The sequence below is a fragment of the Mesoplodon mirus genome (genome assembly GCF_964341445.2).
Source record: "Mesoplodon mirus genome assembly, chromosome: 7".
Classification (NCBI taxonomy): domain Eukaryota; kingdom Metazoa; phylum Chordata; class Mammalia; order Artiodactyla; family Ziphiidae; genus Mesoplodon; species Mesoplodon mirus.
In genome coordinates this window covers 131369718-131386625 of record NC_138983.1, presented here as the reverse complement: position 1 = coordinate 131386625, position 16908 = coordinate 131369718, and the positions used below count along the sequence as shown (strand labels likewise).

At 48.8% G+C, this 16908-nt stretch overlaps 1 protein-coding gene across 3 annotated transcripts in view; it reads right to left on the bottom strand.

Moving 5' to 3' along the window:
• The window catches only part of GRAMD1B (GRAM domain containing 1B), a gene marked incomplete at its 5' end in the record, with an annotated part of 165000 nt that overhangs the window by 114945 nt on the left and 33147 nt on the right, over positions 1–16908 (bottom strand). Inside the window, 2 exons of one of the 3 annotated variants that reach the window (XM_082627155.1) lie at positions 14984–15049; positions 15276–15427. In XM_082627155.1, coding sequence (XP_082483281.1) covers positions 14984–15049; positions 15276–15379 — 170 coding nt within the window. Of the gene's footprint in view, positions 1–14983; positions 15086–15275; positions 15428–16908 lie in introns of those variants that run through there. The other 2 variants (XM_082627161.1, XM_082627156.1) reach the window with 2 other exon arrangements.

Genomic DNA, 16908 nt, shown 5'->3' with positions numbered 1-16908 from the left:
CTCCTGCTCTGACCACGCCCCCTCCCCACCCCCCGCCCCAGTCACACCACCTCCAGCCAGCAGCTGGTCCCTGAACTAGACTTCCACATGAGAGATTTGTGCAAGTGCTTCAAAAATGGAAAGGCTCATAAATGCCTCAGGTGGATAATCCTCCCACTCCCTGCCCTGGAGGTTTACTCCTATGTCTGTACCAATTTTCACAAAAGACCTACAGCCGGGGCGGCAGAGGATGTCAGAGACTTTCACATCGGGGTCAGGGTGAGAACAGATGAGAAGCCACAGGATTAACTGAGCAGGGGGTCAGCAGGAAGGGGAGCGCGGAGAAAGCCAATCACACTGCCTGACCTTTTTACGGTACATGGTAAACGGGAGCCACGCACGTTTCCACTGTACAACCAAAGACTCTACTGCAGACGGAGGTGGGCGCTGGTGGAAGAGCCGGTGCGGGAGAGGTGGGGACCGTCTGAATGCCACTGGGACATCACTGGACGCTGGACTCGGGACCCGCTAGTGACTACTGTTGAAACTGAGCGAAAAACAAGATAAGGTGACAGACAGAGGTCACAGACCCCTGGGCAGTCCAGCGAGCAGCAGCAGCCTTGGGGGGGCGGGGCTGGGAGCTGTAGGGGCGCTGTTGAGGAGTGTTTCACTCCCCCGTTGCTCTTCTCTGCAGCTGCCAGACCAGGCGCGTGGGAGAGGTAAGGGGGAAGCTGAGGGGAAGTCTCCAAGTGTCCTCCTCTGCGTCCCAGGTTTCTCCCAGAGGGCTGGGAACGAAGTTGAAAGATGCAGACAGAGATGTGCACCAATTCCTGGGCCAGGGGCTGGGGAGGAGATGGGAGCCGGCAGCACGCGAGGGCAAACGTGGAGGGGAATGCTTCCAGAGCCTACCACCCTCTCCAGACTGTCCTCAGCTTGTCTTCTGAAGGTCACTGGCTCCAACGTAGCCTTGGAGCTGCCACTGCAGCGCTTACATCCAGAAAACAAACAGACCATGAAGCTATGGAAGCTCGCGGGGTGGGAAAGAAAAGAATGACCAAGGAACATGCTATTTAAATGTCCAAGGAAGAACTCATGGGTCCCAGAGGAATCTGAGCAGAGGGTCTAAGAAGAACATACAAACCTGTTTGCACAGCAACGCCAACCAGCAAGTCTTCCTTTGCACTGGCAGTTCCCTTCCCCCCCCCCAAAGTGTCCTCTCTTCCTACGAGGTGGGAGCTGTCCTGCCAGGCAGACAGCCCTGCCCTCCACAACTAAAGAAGCGGAGTCTAGGCCACTCCCTTAGCTTTCTCTGCCTGCTGACTCACGGCCGATCTCATTACTGAGGGATCAGATGACCACTCCCTCCTCTCCTGGCAAAGCCACCACCAGCAGGGGGTGCTGGCGAGCCAAGAGGGGAGGTGAATTTTTGCAGGTCCTGCAGATGCCTACAGGGGCTTCAGCTGGTACCTGCAGAGAGGTGAGAGTAACAATGGCTCTGTTCTGCAGTTTAGGCATAACAGTGAAACCGAAAGAAAGCTTTGGAAAGAGATACTGTCAAACAAAGAGGTGTACTGGAACTTTTGTACATATAAAATCCTAAGGCACTTCTCAAAATGAACAAGGCATAGGAAACATACTCCAAAAAGATTAAACAAGAAAAAACCTATTTGGCCTTCAGGCACATTTAACTGCATCATTCAGAATCACTGGGGTCTATCCTCTCCCTGTTTGTTTCCTGTTCTGTCTGGTTTTGAAGCTTTCCGAGAGATAATCTTCATTAATAGACTGGCTCATACACCTCCACATCTGGAGCTTCAATTCTAGGAAGCTGGTAAAGACAGACCCATCAGATGTAAGGAAAAGCAGAAGGTCCCGCACTGGATCCCCACATGTACCCTTTCTCAGCGGGAAGTCCTAAAGCACTGCAAATAAAAACTTGAGCTCTGGAGTCAAATCTCAGCTCTGACACATTACAAGGAAAGGCAATGGACTTTGCCTCATCTAGAAAATGGGTAGAGTAGTAACTTCCCTTCCTGGGTCGCTAATATGATAAAATAAGAACAGCATATGAAAAGCACAGCATCGAGCACAGAACAAGCTCTCAAAATAGAAGCTATTCTTAGTAATAACAAATAATGCCTCAGAACTGATATTGTGCCCACAAACTAAGTACACAGACATTCTGTGCTGTCTCGCGTTCGCTCTTCTCATTTGTAGATTTGCAGTAGTTTCTTATAATTATAGATTTCTTTCCTGAAAAAGACCCCAATTAATTTCCTTAGTCAATTTCCCATTATGGAAGTTATTCATAGAGAGGCAGAAAACCACTTGACATAGATAGTGAAGAAGAAATTCATCAATTAGGAAGGTGTAGAGAGTGTCTGGCCCCTTAAATTCCTTCTTAAGGGCTCCTTCTGTAGATCTCTGTTCTGTACCCTATTTACAAGGACAACTGATGTAAACTCAGCCAGAAGCGAATCCACCCGTTGTTTAAGATGCCAGGAAAAGGAAATATGGAAAATAGTTGTTTCACTTCCAGAGGGAAAGGAGTTGAGCAGGTGAAATTGTCCACTTTGTGGAGCCCAAAGCAAGTCTAAGGCATGGAGCCAAACGAATAAACTAAGAGTTTCTAAAGGCCAACCACGAATTCTACTTACTAACTCACCCACCACGCTCACACAAAGAACGACAAGGGGAACATCTGTGTTTATGTATGGGCGGGGGGGGGGGGTACTCAGACTGCCTCCGCTTCCTGGCTGAGGACCGTTTTGAACCAGGGTTGCAATGGGTTTCTCTGCATCTCAATGGAAGAGTTGCCCCTTTGGATTAAGGAGGACTGGCAAAGAGAGGGAGGGAGCCCCAAGCAGTTAACTGCTTGGGGCTCCCCTGCCTGAGGATAAGAAGAAAAGAGGCACTGAGCAACCTGAAAAGTGATGATAAGATGAAATGATTAACTACACAGCCCAACCATTGTGCACAATGGTGATTCTTGGGCTACGCAGAAGATAAGGGAAAAACAGAAGCCACGTACTGACACCAGCATCCCAAGCTGGGTAAAAAGGCACCGAGGGTCTTCCAGAGGTTCCCTAAAACTGATGTCACAAGCCAGGGCTGGGACAGCTGGCTCTCCCTGGCCCAGGCCTATTAAATTGGGTGCTTGATACCAGCTAGGAGGTTTCAGGCTACGAAGTGTGTTTCTCAAACACCACCGACATGGAAATCACTTGGGGTGTGTGTTATCTGTGCAAATTCCTAGAGGCTCAGCATCAGAGAGAGGGGCCCAGAAATGTGCATGCTGAATTAGTTCTGCAATGATTCTGACACCCGTTCAAAGGTCGAGGACCCCTGCCTTAGAACCCTGGTCTCCCAGGCTGGCTGCTCATTATCAAGGGGATATGAACACTTACTCATGCAGCGCAGGAAGAAAATACTAGAACTTATATTTATACTTCTTTTTAGCTCATCCTTTAAAAATGTCTACTTAATTATATAATATACAAAATACTTCATACAGTAGTGCACGCATACAACTTACGTAAATACATTTACACGTGACATTGGTGGTACCGCTCAAAAATGTTTACTGATGGGGATTTGCAACCAAGCTGGAGTACCAACTTCTGGTACAACGATTGCTTCAAAGCCAGGAGTGGCCTCTGTAAATACCTGCTCTGAGCGTACATTATTCCTCAGTGACCAGTTAAGAAGAGAACCCAGGGTTTTGGGCCTCCGACTGCATCTCAGCCCTCGTGTAAGAGGGAGGAAAGAACGCAGTGCAGAGCAGAGCAAGCCTGCGGGCGGAGTCTGGGCCTGAGCCCCGAGCTGTCACCCACTCACATTCCTTCTTCACCCTGGCTGGTAGGAGGATACTATTTCTCCCAGTAGGAAGTGGAGACGCTGGGGAACGAAATTTACCGTCCATCCTGCCAGTCGCCCCAATCTAAATCCCAACTATGGCATCCGCAGAGAGAGAGTGGTTTGCTGAGCTATAATTAATAACCTCGCTTTCTCAGGCAGAAAGGGAGAAATGCTGGAGTAGGAGAAACGCAGAGCAGGTGACGGTTACACCTGCAGACAGTTCTGCTGACAGCAACAGAAGCAGCCGGAGCGAAGCTACAAACTGGGAACTCGGGCGGGAGGGGAAGGCAGAAGCACCTTGCCCCCCGAAGTCAGAGCTTAGCCCAGACCTAAAATAAGTTCTCCTCTACTATCCAAACGCCTGTGTGCTGTCCGCCACAAGACTGCACCATCCCCTAAGCACACGTGTATGTGAATCAGAAAAAGGGGCACACGGATCAAACCATTTCCAGGACCATGAAACTGTCACAACGGTTAATAGATGTATTCCTTAGGGCTACAGCGGCCCTCCTTCTGGGCCATAGTCACAGAATCCCATGATCACAGAACATTAGAGCTAGCAAAGCCTTACACACGTATTCATGGAACAGATATTTACTGAGCACCTACCATGTGTCAGGCTCCGTGCTGAGTGCTGGGTACACACTAGCAAATAAAACAAAGGCGGTCCCTGCTCTCGTGGAGTTTAGGACGAGCGGGGGAGACCGACAACAACCAAGTCAACAAATAAATACAATTATGACATCATTAGTGCTAAGACGGAAAGGAAGCTGGTGGGGAGTGAGGACCGGAGTTGCTGTGACTGGCTTTCCCGGGCGACTGAGGAGTCATCAAACGCCGCCTCTCCTGGACTCACTCTAACCAAATCTCCAACTGCGGTTCTCTGAGAATTTACCTTCCACTCACCTCCCAGGCGTAGCCCAAGCCAACAGTTTGCTGACAGTAACTCTGACAGAAGCTACCATTTACTGTGCGTCAGACACAGTGCCAAGTGTTTTCCCCCTTTTTGCTCATTTTGATCCCCCCCCAACCTCCACAAAGTAGGTACAATTATCTCCACTTTCAAAGAAGGAAGCAGGCTCGGAGAAGACAAAACGTTGTGAAAGCACCACAGCCAGTAAGTGGCAGAGCCAGGATTTAACCTGAGGTCGTTCGTTCACCTTCAAAGCAGGGTCCCGAGTCCCACGCGACCACTGCACAGATTCCTGTCCCTGACGCCAGCACCACAGGATCAGAGACTCTCTGGTGCTGCCATGCCCTGCTGGGGGCCGGCTGCAGGGCCACAGCGTTGGGTAGTCGGGGCCCAAGGAGCCACCTCCTAAGGGTGCGGACTGGGTTTCTGTTCCCCACCCTCTCAACCTCTGCCCGACAGCACCCTGGGGAGAGAACCCTCGTCAACAACGGCTGCACACTTGTGGGCGTCTGTGCCTGGGCGTGTGTGCGTGTGAGAGAATCGTGATCGTCACCAACCACCTTCGAGCCGCTACTACCTCTGAGATCCACTGAGCCTCTCACTGCCTTTCTTCTTCCTGTTCTCCCCTCACCCCATGTGTCCCATCTGTCCTCTTCCTCACTGCTGCTTCTCTTCAAAACAAGACAAAACTGCCCGTAAGTTTACATGCACCTCTCTCTCCGATGCCTGCCAGCCCCTGAATTTAACTCTGATCCTAGAGGTTGCAAGCTCCTTCTCCTCCAGAAAACCTCCTCCCCTCTGCTTGTCACAAAGGCCAAGGCACAGCGTGTCTGGCAAGGAAACACCGCCCCACGATTCTGCCAGGTTCAGGGCCCACATTAGGGAAAAGAGCCCCACACCTGGTTTATGCCCAGATCTCCCTGGCCGCTGCTCAAGCAAAGTCCCAAATGAGTGGATATGAGATGTGAACACAGAAAGGCAACACCCCCAAAGGTCCCTATCCACAGGTCGCTATCACCGGAAGGGAATTAACACCCACAAAGACACCAGAGAACCCTAAGCCAGGCAGAACACACCATTCTCTTCAGCACCTTTCTCTTGGGACCTCCAAGTTTTTTACCAACTGAAGTAATTTACCATCAGAGAGCAAAAGAGTGCCCCCCGGTATGAAGAACCCAGAGAGCCCAGGAAGCTCCTTGGAGACGACTCGGCGAGGCCCAGTCAGGCGCGCCATCCACTGGGGAGCGCGCAGCCTCGTTCACTGCCCCACCCCTTCCCCTTTACCTTCAGCCTCTGGCAACAGGGCACTCTCCCTCTTGGGGGCCTGTCACTAGCAAGGAACTGCAATGTCCCCAAACGGGGGAGACACCCCAAAGCACTCCCACCTCCGTGAGCAGCCCCGGGTCATCCCAAACCAGCCAAGGGCCAAGTCCTCGTGCCCTGATCTCCAGGGCCCCCGGCCACCTACTTGGCTCGTAGAAAGGACAGCTTCTTCCTCAGGGAGGAGACATGGTGATGGCAGGCCTGCTTCACAGCTGTGCTGCAAGAGACCGTCGGGGAGCGCAGGTTCTGGACCATGCTGGGCTCACGGGGGGGCCTGCCACATGGCCGCAGGGACCTGGGGGGCCAGAGGCTCACTCTGGGGCTGCTGGCAGGGCAGCTCCTTCAGCTGTCGACCTGGCCCCTGCACCTGAGCTCTCCCTGCCCTAGCGTTCACACAGAACACAGGCCGGTGGAGGGCCCGGCCTCAGGCTCCGTGTTCCCGGGATGCCCCCTGCCTGCGACCCGGGCTCTGCACAGAGCCCTCCCCCATCCTCCCGCATCTGGCCACGCGCTCTGGGCACTCAGTCTCCTCTCCTCCTTTGTCGTCAGACAGGGAGGATGGAGCTGTACCTGCATGTGATGTCAGCTGCTGGAAGGAGGGGAGGGCCACGGGCACTGCTCCCAGAGGGTTTGCTACTCCTGGCTCCTTCCTCCCGGTGAGGGAGCTGACCTGAGCCATCACCTCAGGGTCCACGGGGCCACGGGGAATTTGGCGGCCAGGCAGGTAGACAGGGCTAGAGTGCCCTGGAAATATGCAACTTGGGGACAATTTCTGGGACAGAATTGAAAACATCTTTCCTTCTAGTGGGAAGCTATCTATTCCGGTGGCCAGACCTGAGCTGGAAGGAGTGGGCCGGCTTTCTGGCCTTGCTCCAACTCCGGGGGTTCAAATTCCTTTGCCTTGGTTTCTGTGTTTGTTCATTCATAAATTCCACACACATCTGCTGCTGAGCACTTACTCTGTGCCTGATATAAGAGATACAGTTTCTGTTCTCCAGGGTTTCATGGGCTAGTGGGGAGATGGATAAGTAAACAAAAGAGTGCACAGCATGGGGCAAGTGTCCGGCAGAATTAACCACAGCCCGCTACTACACCTAGAAAATAGACGTGATGATACTTAAACTTGCCTTCCCTACCTTATCTGGGAGAAATGAGGGTGCGTTCCAGTAAGACATGCAAGACGTGAACGTCTTTTGAGCTAGTCAGAGAAGAGGTGATACAAAAAATCCCCAGGGCTTCCCTGGTGGCGCAGTGGTTGAGAGTCCGCCTGCCGATGCAGGGGACACGTGTTCGTGCCCCAGAGTGTTCGTGCCCCGGTCTGGGAAGATCCCACATGCCGCGGAGCGGCTGGGCCCGTGAGCCATGGCTGCTGAGCCTGCGTGTCCGGAGCCTGTGCTCTGCAACGGGAGAGGCCACAACAGTGAGAGGCCCGTGTACCGCAAAAAACAAAAGAAATCTCCAAATTAATGACGCCCCAGCCTCACAGTACTCCCATTCACCTTCCTTGATCTTCGGAGATGATCCTTTTTCCTATCACACAGGGAAAATAGATGCTGCTGCTATTAACTTCCTCACTGTCCTACCACATCACCTGTGAGCGCACCTGCACTCACATCCACTATTCTCTCCTATTCAAGGCTAATCCATTCACCTGTGATCTAGGTCCAGCTTTTCTTGCCTCCTCCAAACCCCTGTTTCCTTATCTTTCAGCAGAGGCACTCCCCAGCAGGGCAAGATGGAATCCCAGGACCAACTCTGGAGACCTCTCTTCTCTCTTACACCCTTCTTCTGGTGCATCACCATGTTGTGGGCATTTTATCCCCAACATGTATCTGGAATTCATCTACTTTTTTTTTTTTTTCCCCACAACCAGCATCCCAAGTCCAAGCTACCAATACTCAGTCCTTTGCCTGGACTATTGTAACAGCCCCCAACTGCCCCAGCTGATCCTCTGCATCCTTTCTCCGAGTTGCAATCTTTACAGAATGCAAATCTGACCCTGTCAGCTCCCTTCTGAAGACTTCCAATGAACATTAAAAATTAAAAAAAAAAAAAAAAGACTTCCAATGACTTCCTAGTGCTCTGAGCATAAAGATTCAAGTCCTTGTGGCCAGCCAAGCTCCTCTCATCTTATCTCATCTCATCCGTCTCGTCTCACTGCTTCCCTCCCATCTCAGGCTCATCCTTCTGGCCTTAGATCAACCACCATGCTCTCATACCACCCCCACTTCAGTCCAGGCCCAATTTATTTGATACACTCCCTCATGGCACCATGTTCCCCTCCTTCAATACACACATCCGAGTTTGTATTTTCTTTGTTATACACTCAGTTATGTTAACACTGTCTCCTCAACAAGACTGGGAACTTGATGAGTAGAACACATAGTACATAACTGATAAGTGTTCATTGAGTGAATGAATGAATGATGTCCTTTTCAAAATTCTCATCCCTGACCTACCGGTTTCTACTTGAGGTTAAAAATGTACTGTCTCCCTATATTAAAATAAACATTCTCCCCAAACACCCCTACGTACCATCTGTATTTCTCTTCTTCCCAAGCAAATGTCTAGAATGAATTCCCCACGTTCAGACTCTCCTTCCTCCCCTCATATATTCTCTTCTAAAGCTGCTCTATGGTTATCAACGACCTCCTAATTACCACTGCAGAAGATCTTTTTAGTTCTTACCTATCTCTACCCTCTTTGTGTCTTCTTCCTTGCTTCTACGATATTTCTGTCCCCTAGTTCTCCTAGCTTCAGTGGGCAGTCTTTTGCAAACTCCTCCTTCCCTTATCTTCTGCTTAAACTCTGCTCATTCTAAGACTCTTGGCCTCAACTATATTCTCATTTCCAAACAAGAAGTTTTAGTCCTGTCTCCTGAGCTTCAAACAGGTGCGGCCAACGACATAGTGTATCTCTCCACCTGCACACTCCATGCTCAAACTCCACACATCTAAATGAAACTCACTACCACCCCTGCTCCTCAAATCTTCCCGCTTTACCCAGTATTTTAGTAACAATAGCATTATTATTAATAACAATAATAGCAAGCACATATATAATGCTAGCCATGTGCCAGGCACCATTCCTGTTCTAATCATCACACATATACACATTCAATATTCTCAACAACCCTATGAGGTAGGACCTATTATTATACCCATTTTATAGATGAGGAGAGTGAGATACAGAGAAGTCCTCTTTTCTATTCTTCTACCATAATTCAGAAATGTGCCCATCTGGCCTCACCTTAAATGTCACCACATCAGTAATAAGCCGTCCCTCCCACCCAACTCACAGTAGTCCCAAAATGCCTTGGTCCACCACCTCCCCTTTCCTCATCTTCTCTATAGCACTTATTACTACTTGAGGTTTTCTTGTTTATTATCTATCTTCCCTCACTAGAAAATAAGCACCGTGAAAGGAGAAACAATGGTTATCTTGTTTATAGCTGTAGCCACCAACGCCCAGAAGAGTAGCTAGTGTACAGTATGTGCTCAATAAATCCCTTATTCAATGAGGGAACGAATGGGTGGACAATTGCCACAGTATCCTTCCTCGTCTATCCGCTTCCAGTGTTTGTTCCTTGAATCCATCTCTCACACTAGGATGAAAAGGATTTTTCTCACAAGAATATCTGGGAGAGACTTGGGTACCCCTTCCTCCAAATCCCTCACTCACTTCCCCCATCTATGAATACGGGTCACTCTACCATGGCAGGATGTGTCATGATCAGGCACCTGCTTACCTGTACAAAGATGATTTCCAGCCGCTCGCTAGCTACCCCCGCTCCTGGGACATCCGCGGCATCAGTACTGAAGTATTTGCCGTTCCTGAACATGCCTTGCTTTCTCACGCCCCCATGCTTATGTACATCTTGTTCCCTCGCCTGGGAATGCTGTCCATGTGACGGACTCCTACTCACCTTGCAGCTCTCAGCTGACGCACAGCCCTCTCCCCCTCTCTGTGGAGTCTTTCTGGATACCACTGCCCTCTCCCTCCCTCCTCCCCAATCCTCTCCCCAAGCACAGTACATGCATTACTTGGGCAAATTTCTTAACTCCACTGAGCCTCAGTTTCCTAAACTCTAATATGAAGATAATAATAGCATCTATTTGATAGGGCTGTTGAGAGGTTTTATTTAAAAGTCTATGCAAGATTCACTGCACAGATTAGGTGCATTAGTAAACAAATTCTTTCGTTCTACTACGACGAAATTCTATTAGACAAAATTCCATCTGTCAATTATCACACTACATTATACTTGCTCACTTATAGGTATGTCTCACCATAAGACAAGAAGGCTCTTGAGGGCAAATACCACGCCTTAATCTGTTTATCCTCAGGGTCAATATCTGATATTTTGCAGATGATCAATATTCTACACATTCTTTCTGTCTCTGCTTCTTCAAGGACAGAACACAGATCTGCTAAGACAGTGAGAGTAAAAACTCATGATAGCCCAAAACCATCAGAGTACCAGCAGCCACCACACTAAGCACCTACTAAGTACCAGGCATTCTACACATGTTATCTCATGTACTCTTTACAAGAAAAGACTTTTGCAAATGAGGAAACTAAGGTTCAGTAAAGCTGAGGAAAATGCTTTTATTTATTTTTTTTTTTGCGGTACGCAGGCCTCTCACTGCTGCGACCTCTCCCGTTGGGGAGTACAGGCTCCGGACGCGCAGGCTCAGAGGCCATGGCTCACGGGCCCAGCCGCTCCGCGGCATGTGGGATCTTCCCAGACCGGGGCACGAACCCGTGTCCCCTGCATGAGCAGGCGGACTCTCAACCACTGTGCCACCAGGGAAGCCCTGGCAGGCAGATTCTTAACCACTGAGCCACCAGGGAAGTCCTGTGGGCTGTTTTTAGACTACAGTAGAGTAGCTATTTGTCTCTAAATATTATATCCATTCTGAACCTTGTACGAGAAAAAAGAAAAATCAGTGTTTTATTTAACCAGTTGAAAGTTATCTCGTACTAAAGGGTTATAATTTTGATCTTTAAAACAGAAGAAATCAGGACTTCCCTGGTGGCGCAGTGGTTGAGAATCTGCCTGCCAATGCAGGGGACGCATAGATCCCTGGCCCGGGAACATCCCACATGCCGCGGAGCAACTAAGCCCGTGCGCCACAACTACTGAGCCTGTGCTCTAGAGCCCGCGAGCCACAACTACTGAGCCCACGTGCCACAACTACCGAAGTCTGCACGCCTAGAGCCCGAGCTCCACAATGAGAGAAACCACCACAATGAGAAGCCGGCGCACCACAACTAGAGAAAGCCCCCGTGCAGCAATGGAGACCCAATGCAGCCAAAAATAAAATAAATACAATAAGTAAATTTTAAAAAAAAACAAAACCAAAAACAAACCAGAGGAAATCAAACTTTTTTTTTTTTTTTTGCCTGCTCTATGAAACGATCCTTCATTCTGTAATTGACCACATGGTTTGGAGAATTAGGAGGAGCCACAGAAAAGGGTCCATATTACCCATTTCATACTTGACCATTTTCAACCCTGCTCTACCTGCTTCCCAGGGGCGGGGCAAAGAGTAAATGAGATGATCTGTTTGTCCAGGAAGGCCTGGCCAGTGTGGGGAATGCCGCTGTAACCAGCAGGGTGTGCTGTCCATCAAACTGGGCCCAGAGCAGAGGGCACAAACCAGATTCCCCACCACCGCAGAAAAATCTCCACAGGGTTCAGATCTCACACTTGCTCTAGGTCAGGATATCACAGAGTAATATCCAAAACGCCCCAGAGAGTCTCTTAATTGGGTGGAAACATGTTAGAGGAAGGATTAGGTGCAGGGTGTAAAGGGTTGTGCTGAGCTGGGGCTGAGTGACTAATTAGCACTCTGGGGACTTGCTCTCTCCAGGACCCACTGGCTGAGAAGGGAAGAAAGAATTCATTCAGGAAGGCCATGGTGAACACACATCTGTCCTGAGTTTCGAGGGGAGGGGTCCACAGGGACCGCCACAAGAAGCATCCTTCTGATCCCAGCCCTCTCTGTTTCCCATACTGCCCAAGGTGAGCTAGTGCAAAACTGTATCCAACATCTACCATGAAGAGTTCAGGGGCTGTTGGTGGGCCAGGGAGAAGAAAGGACCAGGGAAGACGTTTAGAGGATTTTTCTGGGCAGAGGTTTGGAAGGGAGACCCTCCATAACATTTCACTTGGTTGGGGGAGTGGGCAGAGAAGGAGCTAGAATATAATTTTTATCAGCATACAATCCCAAATACTGAACAAAAAGGCAGGGCTCTCTCCAGTTAGCAAGCAGCCTTGGGAGAAACGCATTGCAGAGTATGTATAATTTGGCACTTATTCATCTCTCCCAGGAATGCCCTAAGCAGCAGGGATAAAGCAGAGGGAACCGAGGAGCTGCCAATCATAGAGCAGATAGACGAGGAGCAGCTGAAGGTATGATGATCAGAAATGGACGGAACGCTTCCAGAGATGTCTGGCGCACAAGCACGGGGAAGGGAGTTAGCTGGGGAACTCTACGGACCCTTCCAATTTTGAGAGTACGGTTGTCGAAATCCAGACAGCACTGAAAAGAGAGCGAAGGCCACTCTAGAGACTGAGGGCACTGCCATCGGATCATAACTGATGAAAGCATCCTTACAAGAGTGATTAATCTTTGCCCCTTGGAGGCCCCATGCCTCCGCCTAAATTGATGAGCTGAACTGTTCATTTTGGTTAGTAACAAGCACAAAACTGAGAACTAGGGCAGGACTCATAAAACTTCATAAATATAAAGGGAAGGTCCCACCCTCCTGCCCAGGATGAAATCCTTTTCATGACATACCATCTAGCTTTTGCCTGAACACTTGTATGGAGGAGATAAGTTCATTATTTTACAAGGCCTGTTCCATTGCAGTACAGCTCTCGTCATGGAAAAGTTCTTTCTTATCCTGAGCTGAAATCCTTCTCGCTGTAACTCCTACCCCTTTAGTTCTATTTCTTAGGCTTTCAGATATTTAAAGAGTGCTGCTATAGTCATTCTAAACCTTCTCTTTTCCAGGCTAAACCCCTTTCCTTCAACCAATCCTTATAATGACATAGCTATCATCTTGATCGTTCTTTTCTGAACTCTAATGTATCAATATCCATTTCCAAAGAACGGAGAATAATACATCCGATATGGTCAAACTAGTACAGACTACAGTGAAACCTTTTTTAAAAAAAAAAAAATCCATGCTCCATCCTTCCAGTAATGAATTCAGACTTTTAAAGATCATTTGGTACTTGCTTCCTATTACTGGCTCATATTTGGCTGGTTAAAAAGTAACCCTTAAGTTCTTTTCCACATGAAATCCTGTCAAGTTAGGCTCCCCATGGTAACCCTACACTTAAGAAACTATTCTAATATACATGTATAAATATATAATAGCACATTTCCTTTTTTAAAACACCCCGTGCTGTTTCCACCTACTGTTCTATTGGAAATAATACGAAGTCTTGGTTCTATCATCCTTGGTGTTCTCTCTACTCCCTCTCAGCTGAGCAGCCACCATAAGTTTGATAAACGAGGTAAAAGTACCTTCTGCATTTTCATCCGGTTTCTTGATAAAAATGTTAAACAGAGCTAGACCAAAAGCAGAGCCCTGTGGCATGCCTGCTGAGACCCCCTTTCCGTTAAGGTCAGTACGGGCCCACCTTCGCTGGGCACAGAAGTTTAACTTGCTGCAACAGACCGCTCCCTCTGTCTGCCATTCAGAGGCGCTACATGCAGCAGATGCCACCTGGGGCCCACAGCCTGAGTGTTTAGCCAGTCCCACCTCAGAGCCTCCAACAAGCATCCAGGAGCCTCCGTATCCTCAGGGCCCCCTGTACACCCACCTCATTCTCCGTTAACCTCTGACACCTACCACCCACTCCAATCCTGGTGCTCTGTTGTCATCTTGCAAACAGAGAGTGATACCGAGCAGGACCCTGTGGGGTTCCTGGGCACAAAAGCCTTGTGTGCCCCCCACTTCTTGATTACAGGAAATAGGCTTCATTCGGCCTCCATGACCTTCCCTGAGTCCCAGCGGGCAGGTTCAAACAGTTGCTAATCAGGGAAGGGAGGGGATACGGAGGAGACAGGAGAGGAAAAGTCAAGAAACAATAGGGCAGCCTTCGGGGCAGGGTTCTGGATCCCCCTCCAGGGATACACACAACAATATCCTTGAGCTGTTTTGCAGATACTGAAACCCCAACCAGGTGGGAGAAATTAATAGGTTGATGATGCTGACTCCCACGTGCCCCCCACCCAGGTGGAGGACGGAAGGATGATGTCCACCCTCCTCAGGTCAATCAACTAACGTTTGAACTCTGTCAACCTCTGTCCCAATTCCATGCTGAATTCTCCTCGGCTCAAGCCCCTTCATGAATACGCATGAATACCCTTAGCTTAAAACTTCCCCAGTTTTGCTGTAGGGGGAAACACTGCCTTCGGGTAACTCCTTCCTTCTTCCGATCTTTGGCTTGGTTGTATCTTCTGGTTGACACCCACCAAGAGGCGAACCCACCTTTCAGGTACCACTCTGATGCCACACACGCATCCCCGGCCACGCCGTTTTCCTCGGGCACAAAATACCCTTTCCCCTCTCACTCCACACCGTACCCAACCTTTAGAGTGTGCCTCAGGTGCCAAGTCCACTCTGACATCTTCCCAACGGACTTGGTTTCCACACACTGACTTCTCCCCCTGCTGAACACCAAAAGCCTTTCGAATCGGTCCCCTCTACTCGGGTCGAGGGGGAGCATCCTCTTTCTAATCTGTGTTTGAGCACAGAGGTCTGGCGGGCCCCTATTTCTCTGCAGTTTCCCACAGTTCTCGCTCGCGGCAGAAGCACTACCTTCCTCCAACATTTTCCCCACCCCCTGTAATCGCTGCTCCCATCCTCTCCCTCCTCATGGGATCTTACCTTTCTTCCCGCACCCGAGGACTCAGGAACCTGCTAGAGTCATCGTCATGGCTGCTCTGCTGGCTGCTGAGAAAAGACAGGATGTGAACTGTTAACGCTCGGCTTCTTTCACAACCCTGGGGGAGAGCATCTAGACTTCAGCTCAGTGGAAAAACGGGGTTACAACATCTTAAAGGGAGACGTTCCCCGGGTAAGTTTACACAGAGGGTATACTGCCAGATGGTGGAACTGAGACACACATTTGGTGAAAACCCCACCCATCACACCTAAAGCACAAGAGGAAGATCCTGACCTATCACCTTTCTCTTCCCAGGCCACACAGTCTCTGTGAGTGAATGCCTCTGGCATTCTCTGTACCAGGGCCTCTAGATCTGTAGGACAGGATAATAATCCCATTCTTCCACCTCCCCTGAGACATTCAAGGTGCTGCCTTGCAGTCTTGAGGGCAGGAAGGGGAGGGGTGCGAACAGGAGGGAATTCCAGCAAGAGAAAGACTTGAGACTTGATGGCGTCTGGGGCCACCTGGCCTGCTTCCCCGCCTCCAGGGAAGGCTGAAGAGGGTGAGGACCAAAGAGGGATTAGAAGGTGGAGTCCTTCCACTCCTTAAAGCCCTGTAGGCAGGAAGATTATAGAGCTTCAACTCACAAGAGTTCTTGAAGTGCTTACTTTAAATGACTGTGGAATTCAACAGTCATTCATCCTACTCAAGAGAAAGAGAAGCTGTTCAGACACCTTATGACACTAATTGAACATAAAGCTGGTGAACAAATAATTTTTATTAATTGCTAATTATTAAGTACTCCAGGTTTCTAATCAAGAGTCTGGAGCCCCCGTGGGCTAAGAATGGTGTTTGCTTTTTTAAATGGCTGGGAATAAACATTTTTTAAATGATAATAATATTTCATGACATGTGAAAATTATATGAAATTCAAAATTATGTCATAAATAAAGATGTACTGAAACACAGCCACACCCGTTCATTTACCTACTAACCAGGGCTGCTTTTTTGCTACAATGGCAGAGCTGTGCAGTTAAGGCAGAACTGAATAAGTGCAGTAGTGAGGCCATTAGACCCACAAAGCCTAAATATTTACTGTATGGCCCCTTACAGAAAAAGTTAGCAAACCCCTGTTTGGCATAGATTCCATTAATAATAAATTCCTATTACCATAAATGTCACTATAACCCAGGCCCAGTACAACCAAACTTGTTCCCTTGTTCTGGTGGATTGTTCACAGCCATAAAAAGCACTGCTCTCTACAGAGTACACTCCTTAGACTAGATCCCCAGAAGATGGCAAACTGTCAACAATTTTGTAGGGTAAGTGCCTGCCCCAGCGACTGTACACTCGCCACCAAAGAAGCATGTGATTTTACAACCATGCTCTCATGTTCTGATTTTTCAGCAAGAAGTAAATGAACTTAGAAGCAATTTACATCAAATTTTCAAATACACAAACATGCACCTACACACACACACACACACACACACACACACACACGCCAGAAATCAGAACAGCACCACACACAAAAGCTTCCAGTTGCTTGGCAGAACCAAGTGTGTACACAATCCTGTGTTCTTTCTTTTACTCCACACAAAGCACTTTTTTTTTGCCGCTCATTCCCTGTGGAGAACATGTGGCTACTCATCATTCCCTCTTTGCAAGGTCTCATAGACTTGCCTTTTAAAAACTCCTTATAACAAAATTATACTGCTGTGTTGCTAACCCATGGGGTTTCTTACATTGGGACTGACCTGTCATATGTACCAAGCACCCTCTTCTATACAACTTGGAAAAGGTGTTAAGACTACAGTAGGCAACCCACAGATGACTGGAACTCAAATTCCACAGCAGACTCAGCTCCAGAGGCAAGCATCAAGAGAGAAAAACCAACATAACAATAATAATAATAATTTAAAAAGAA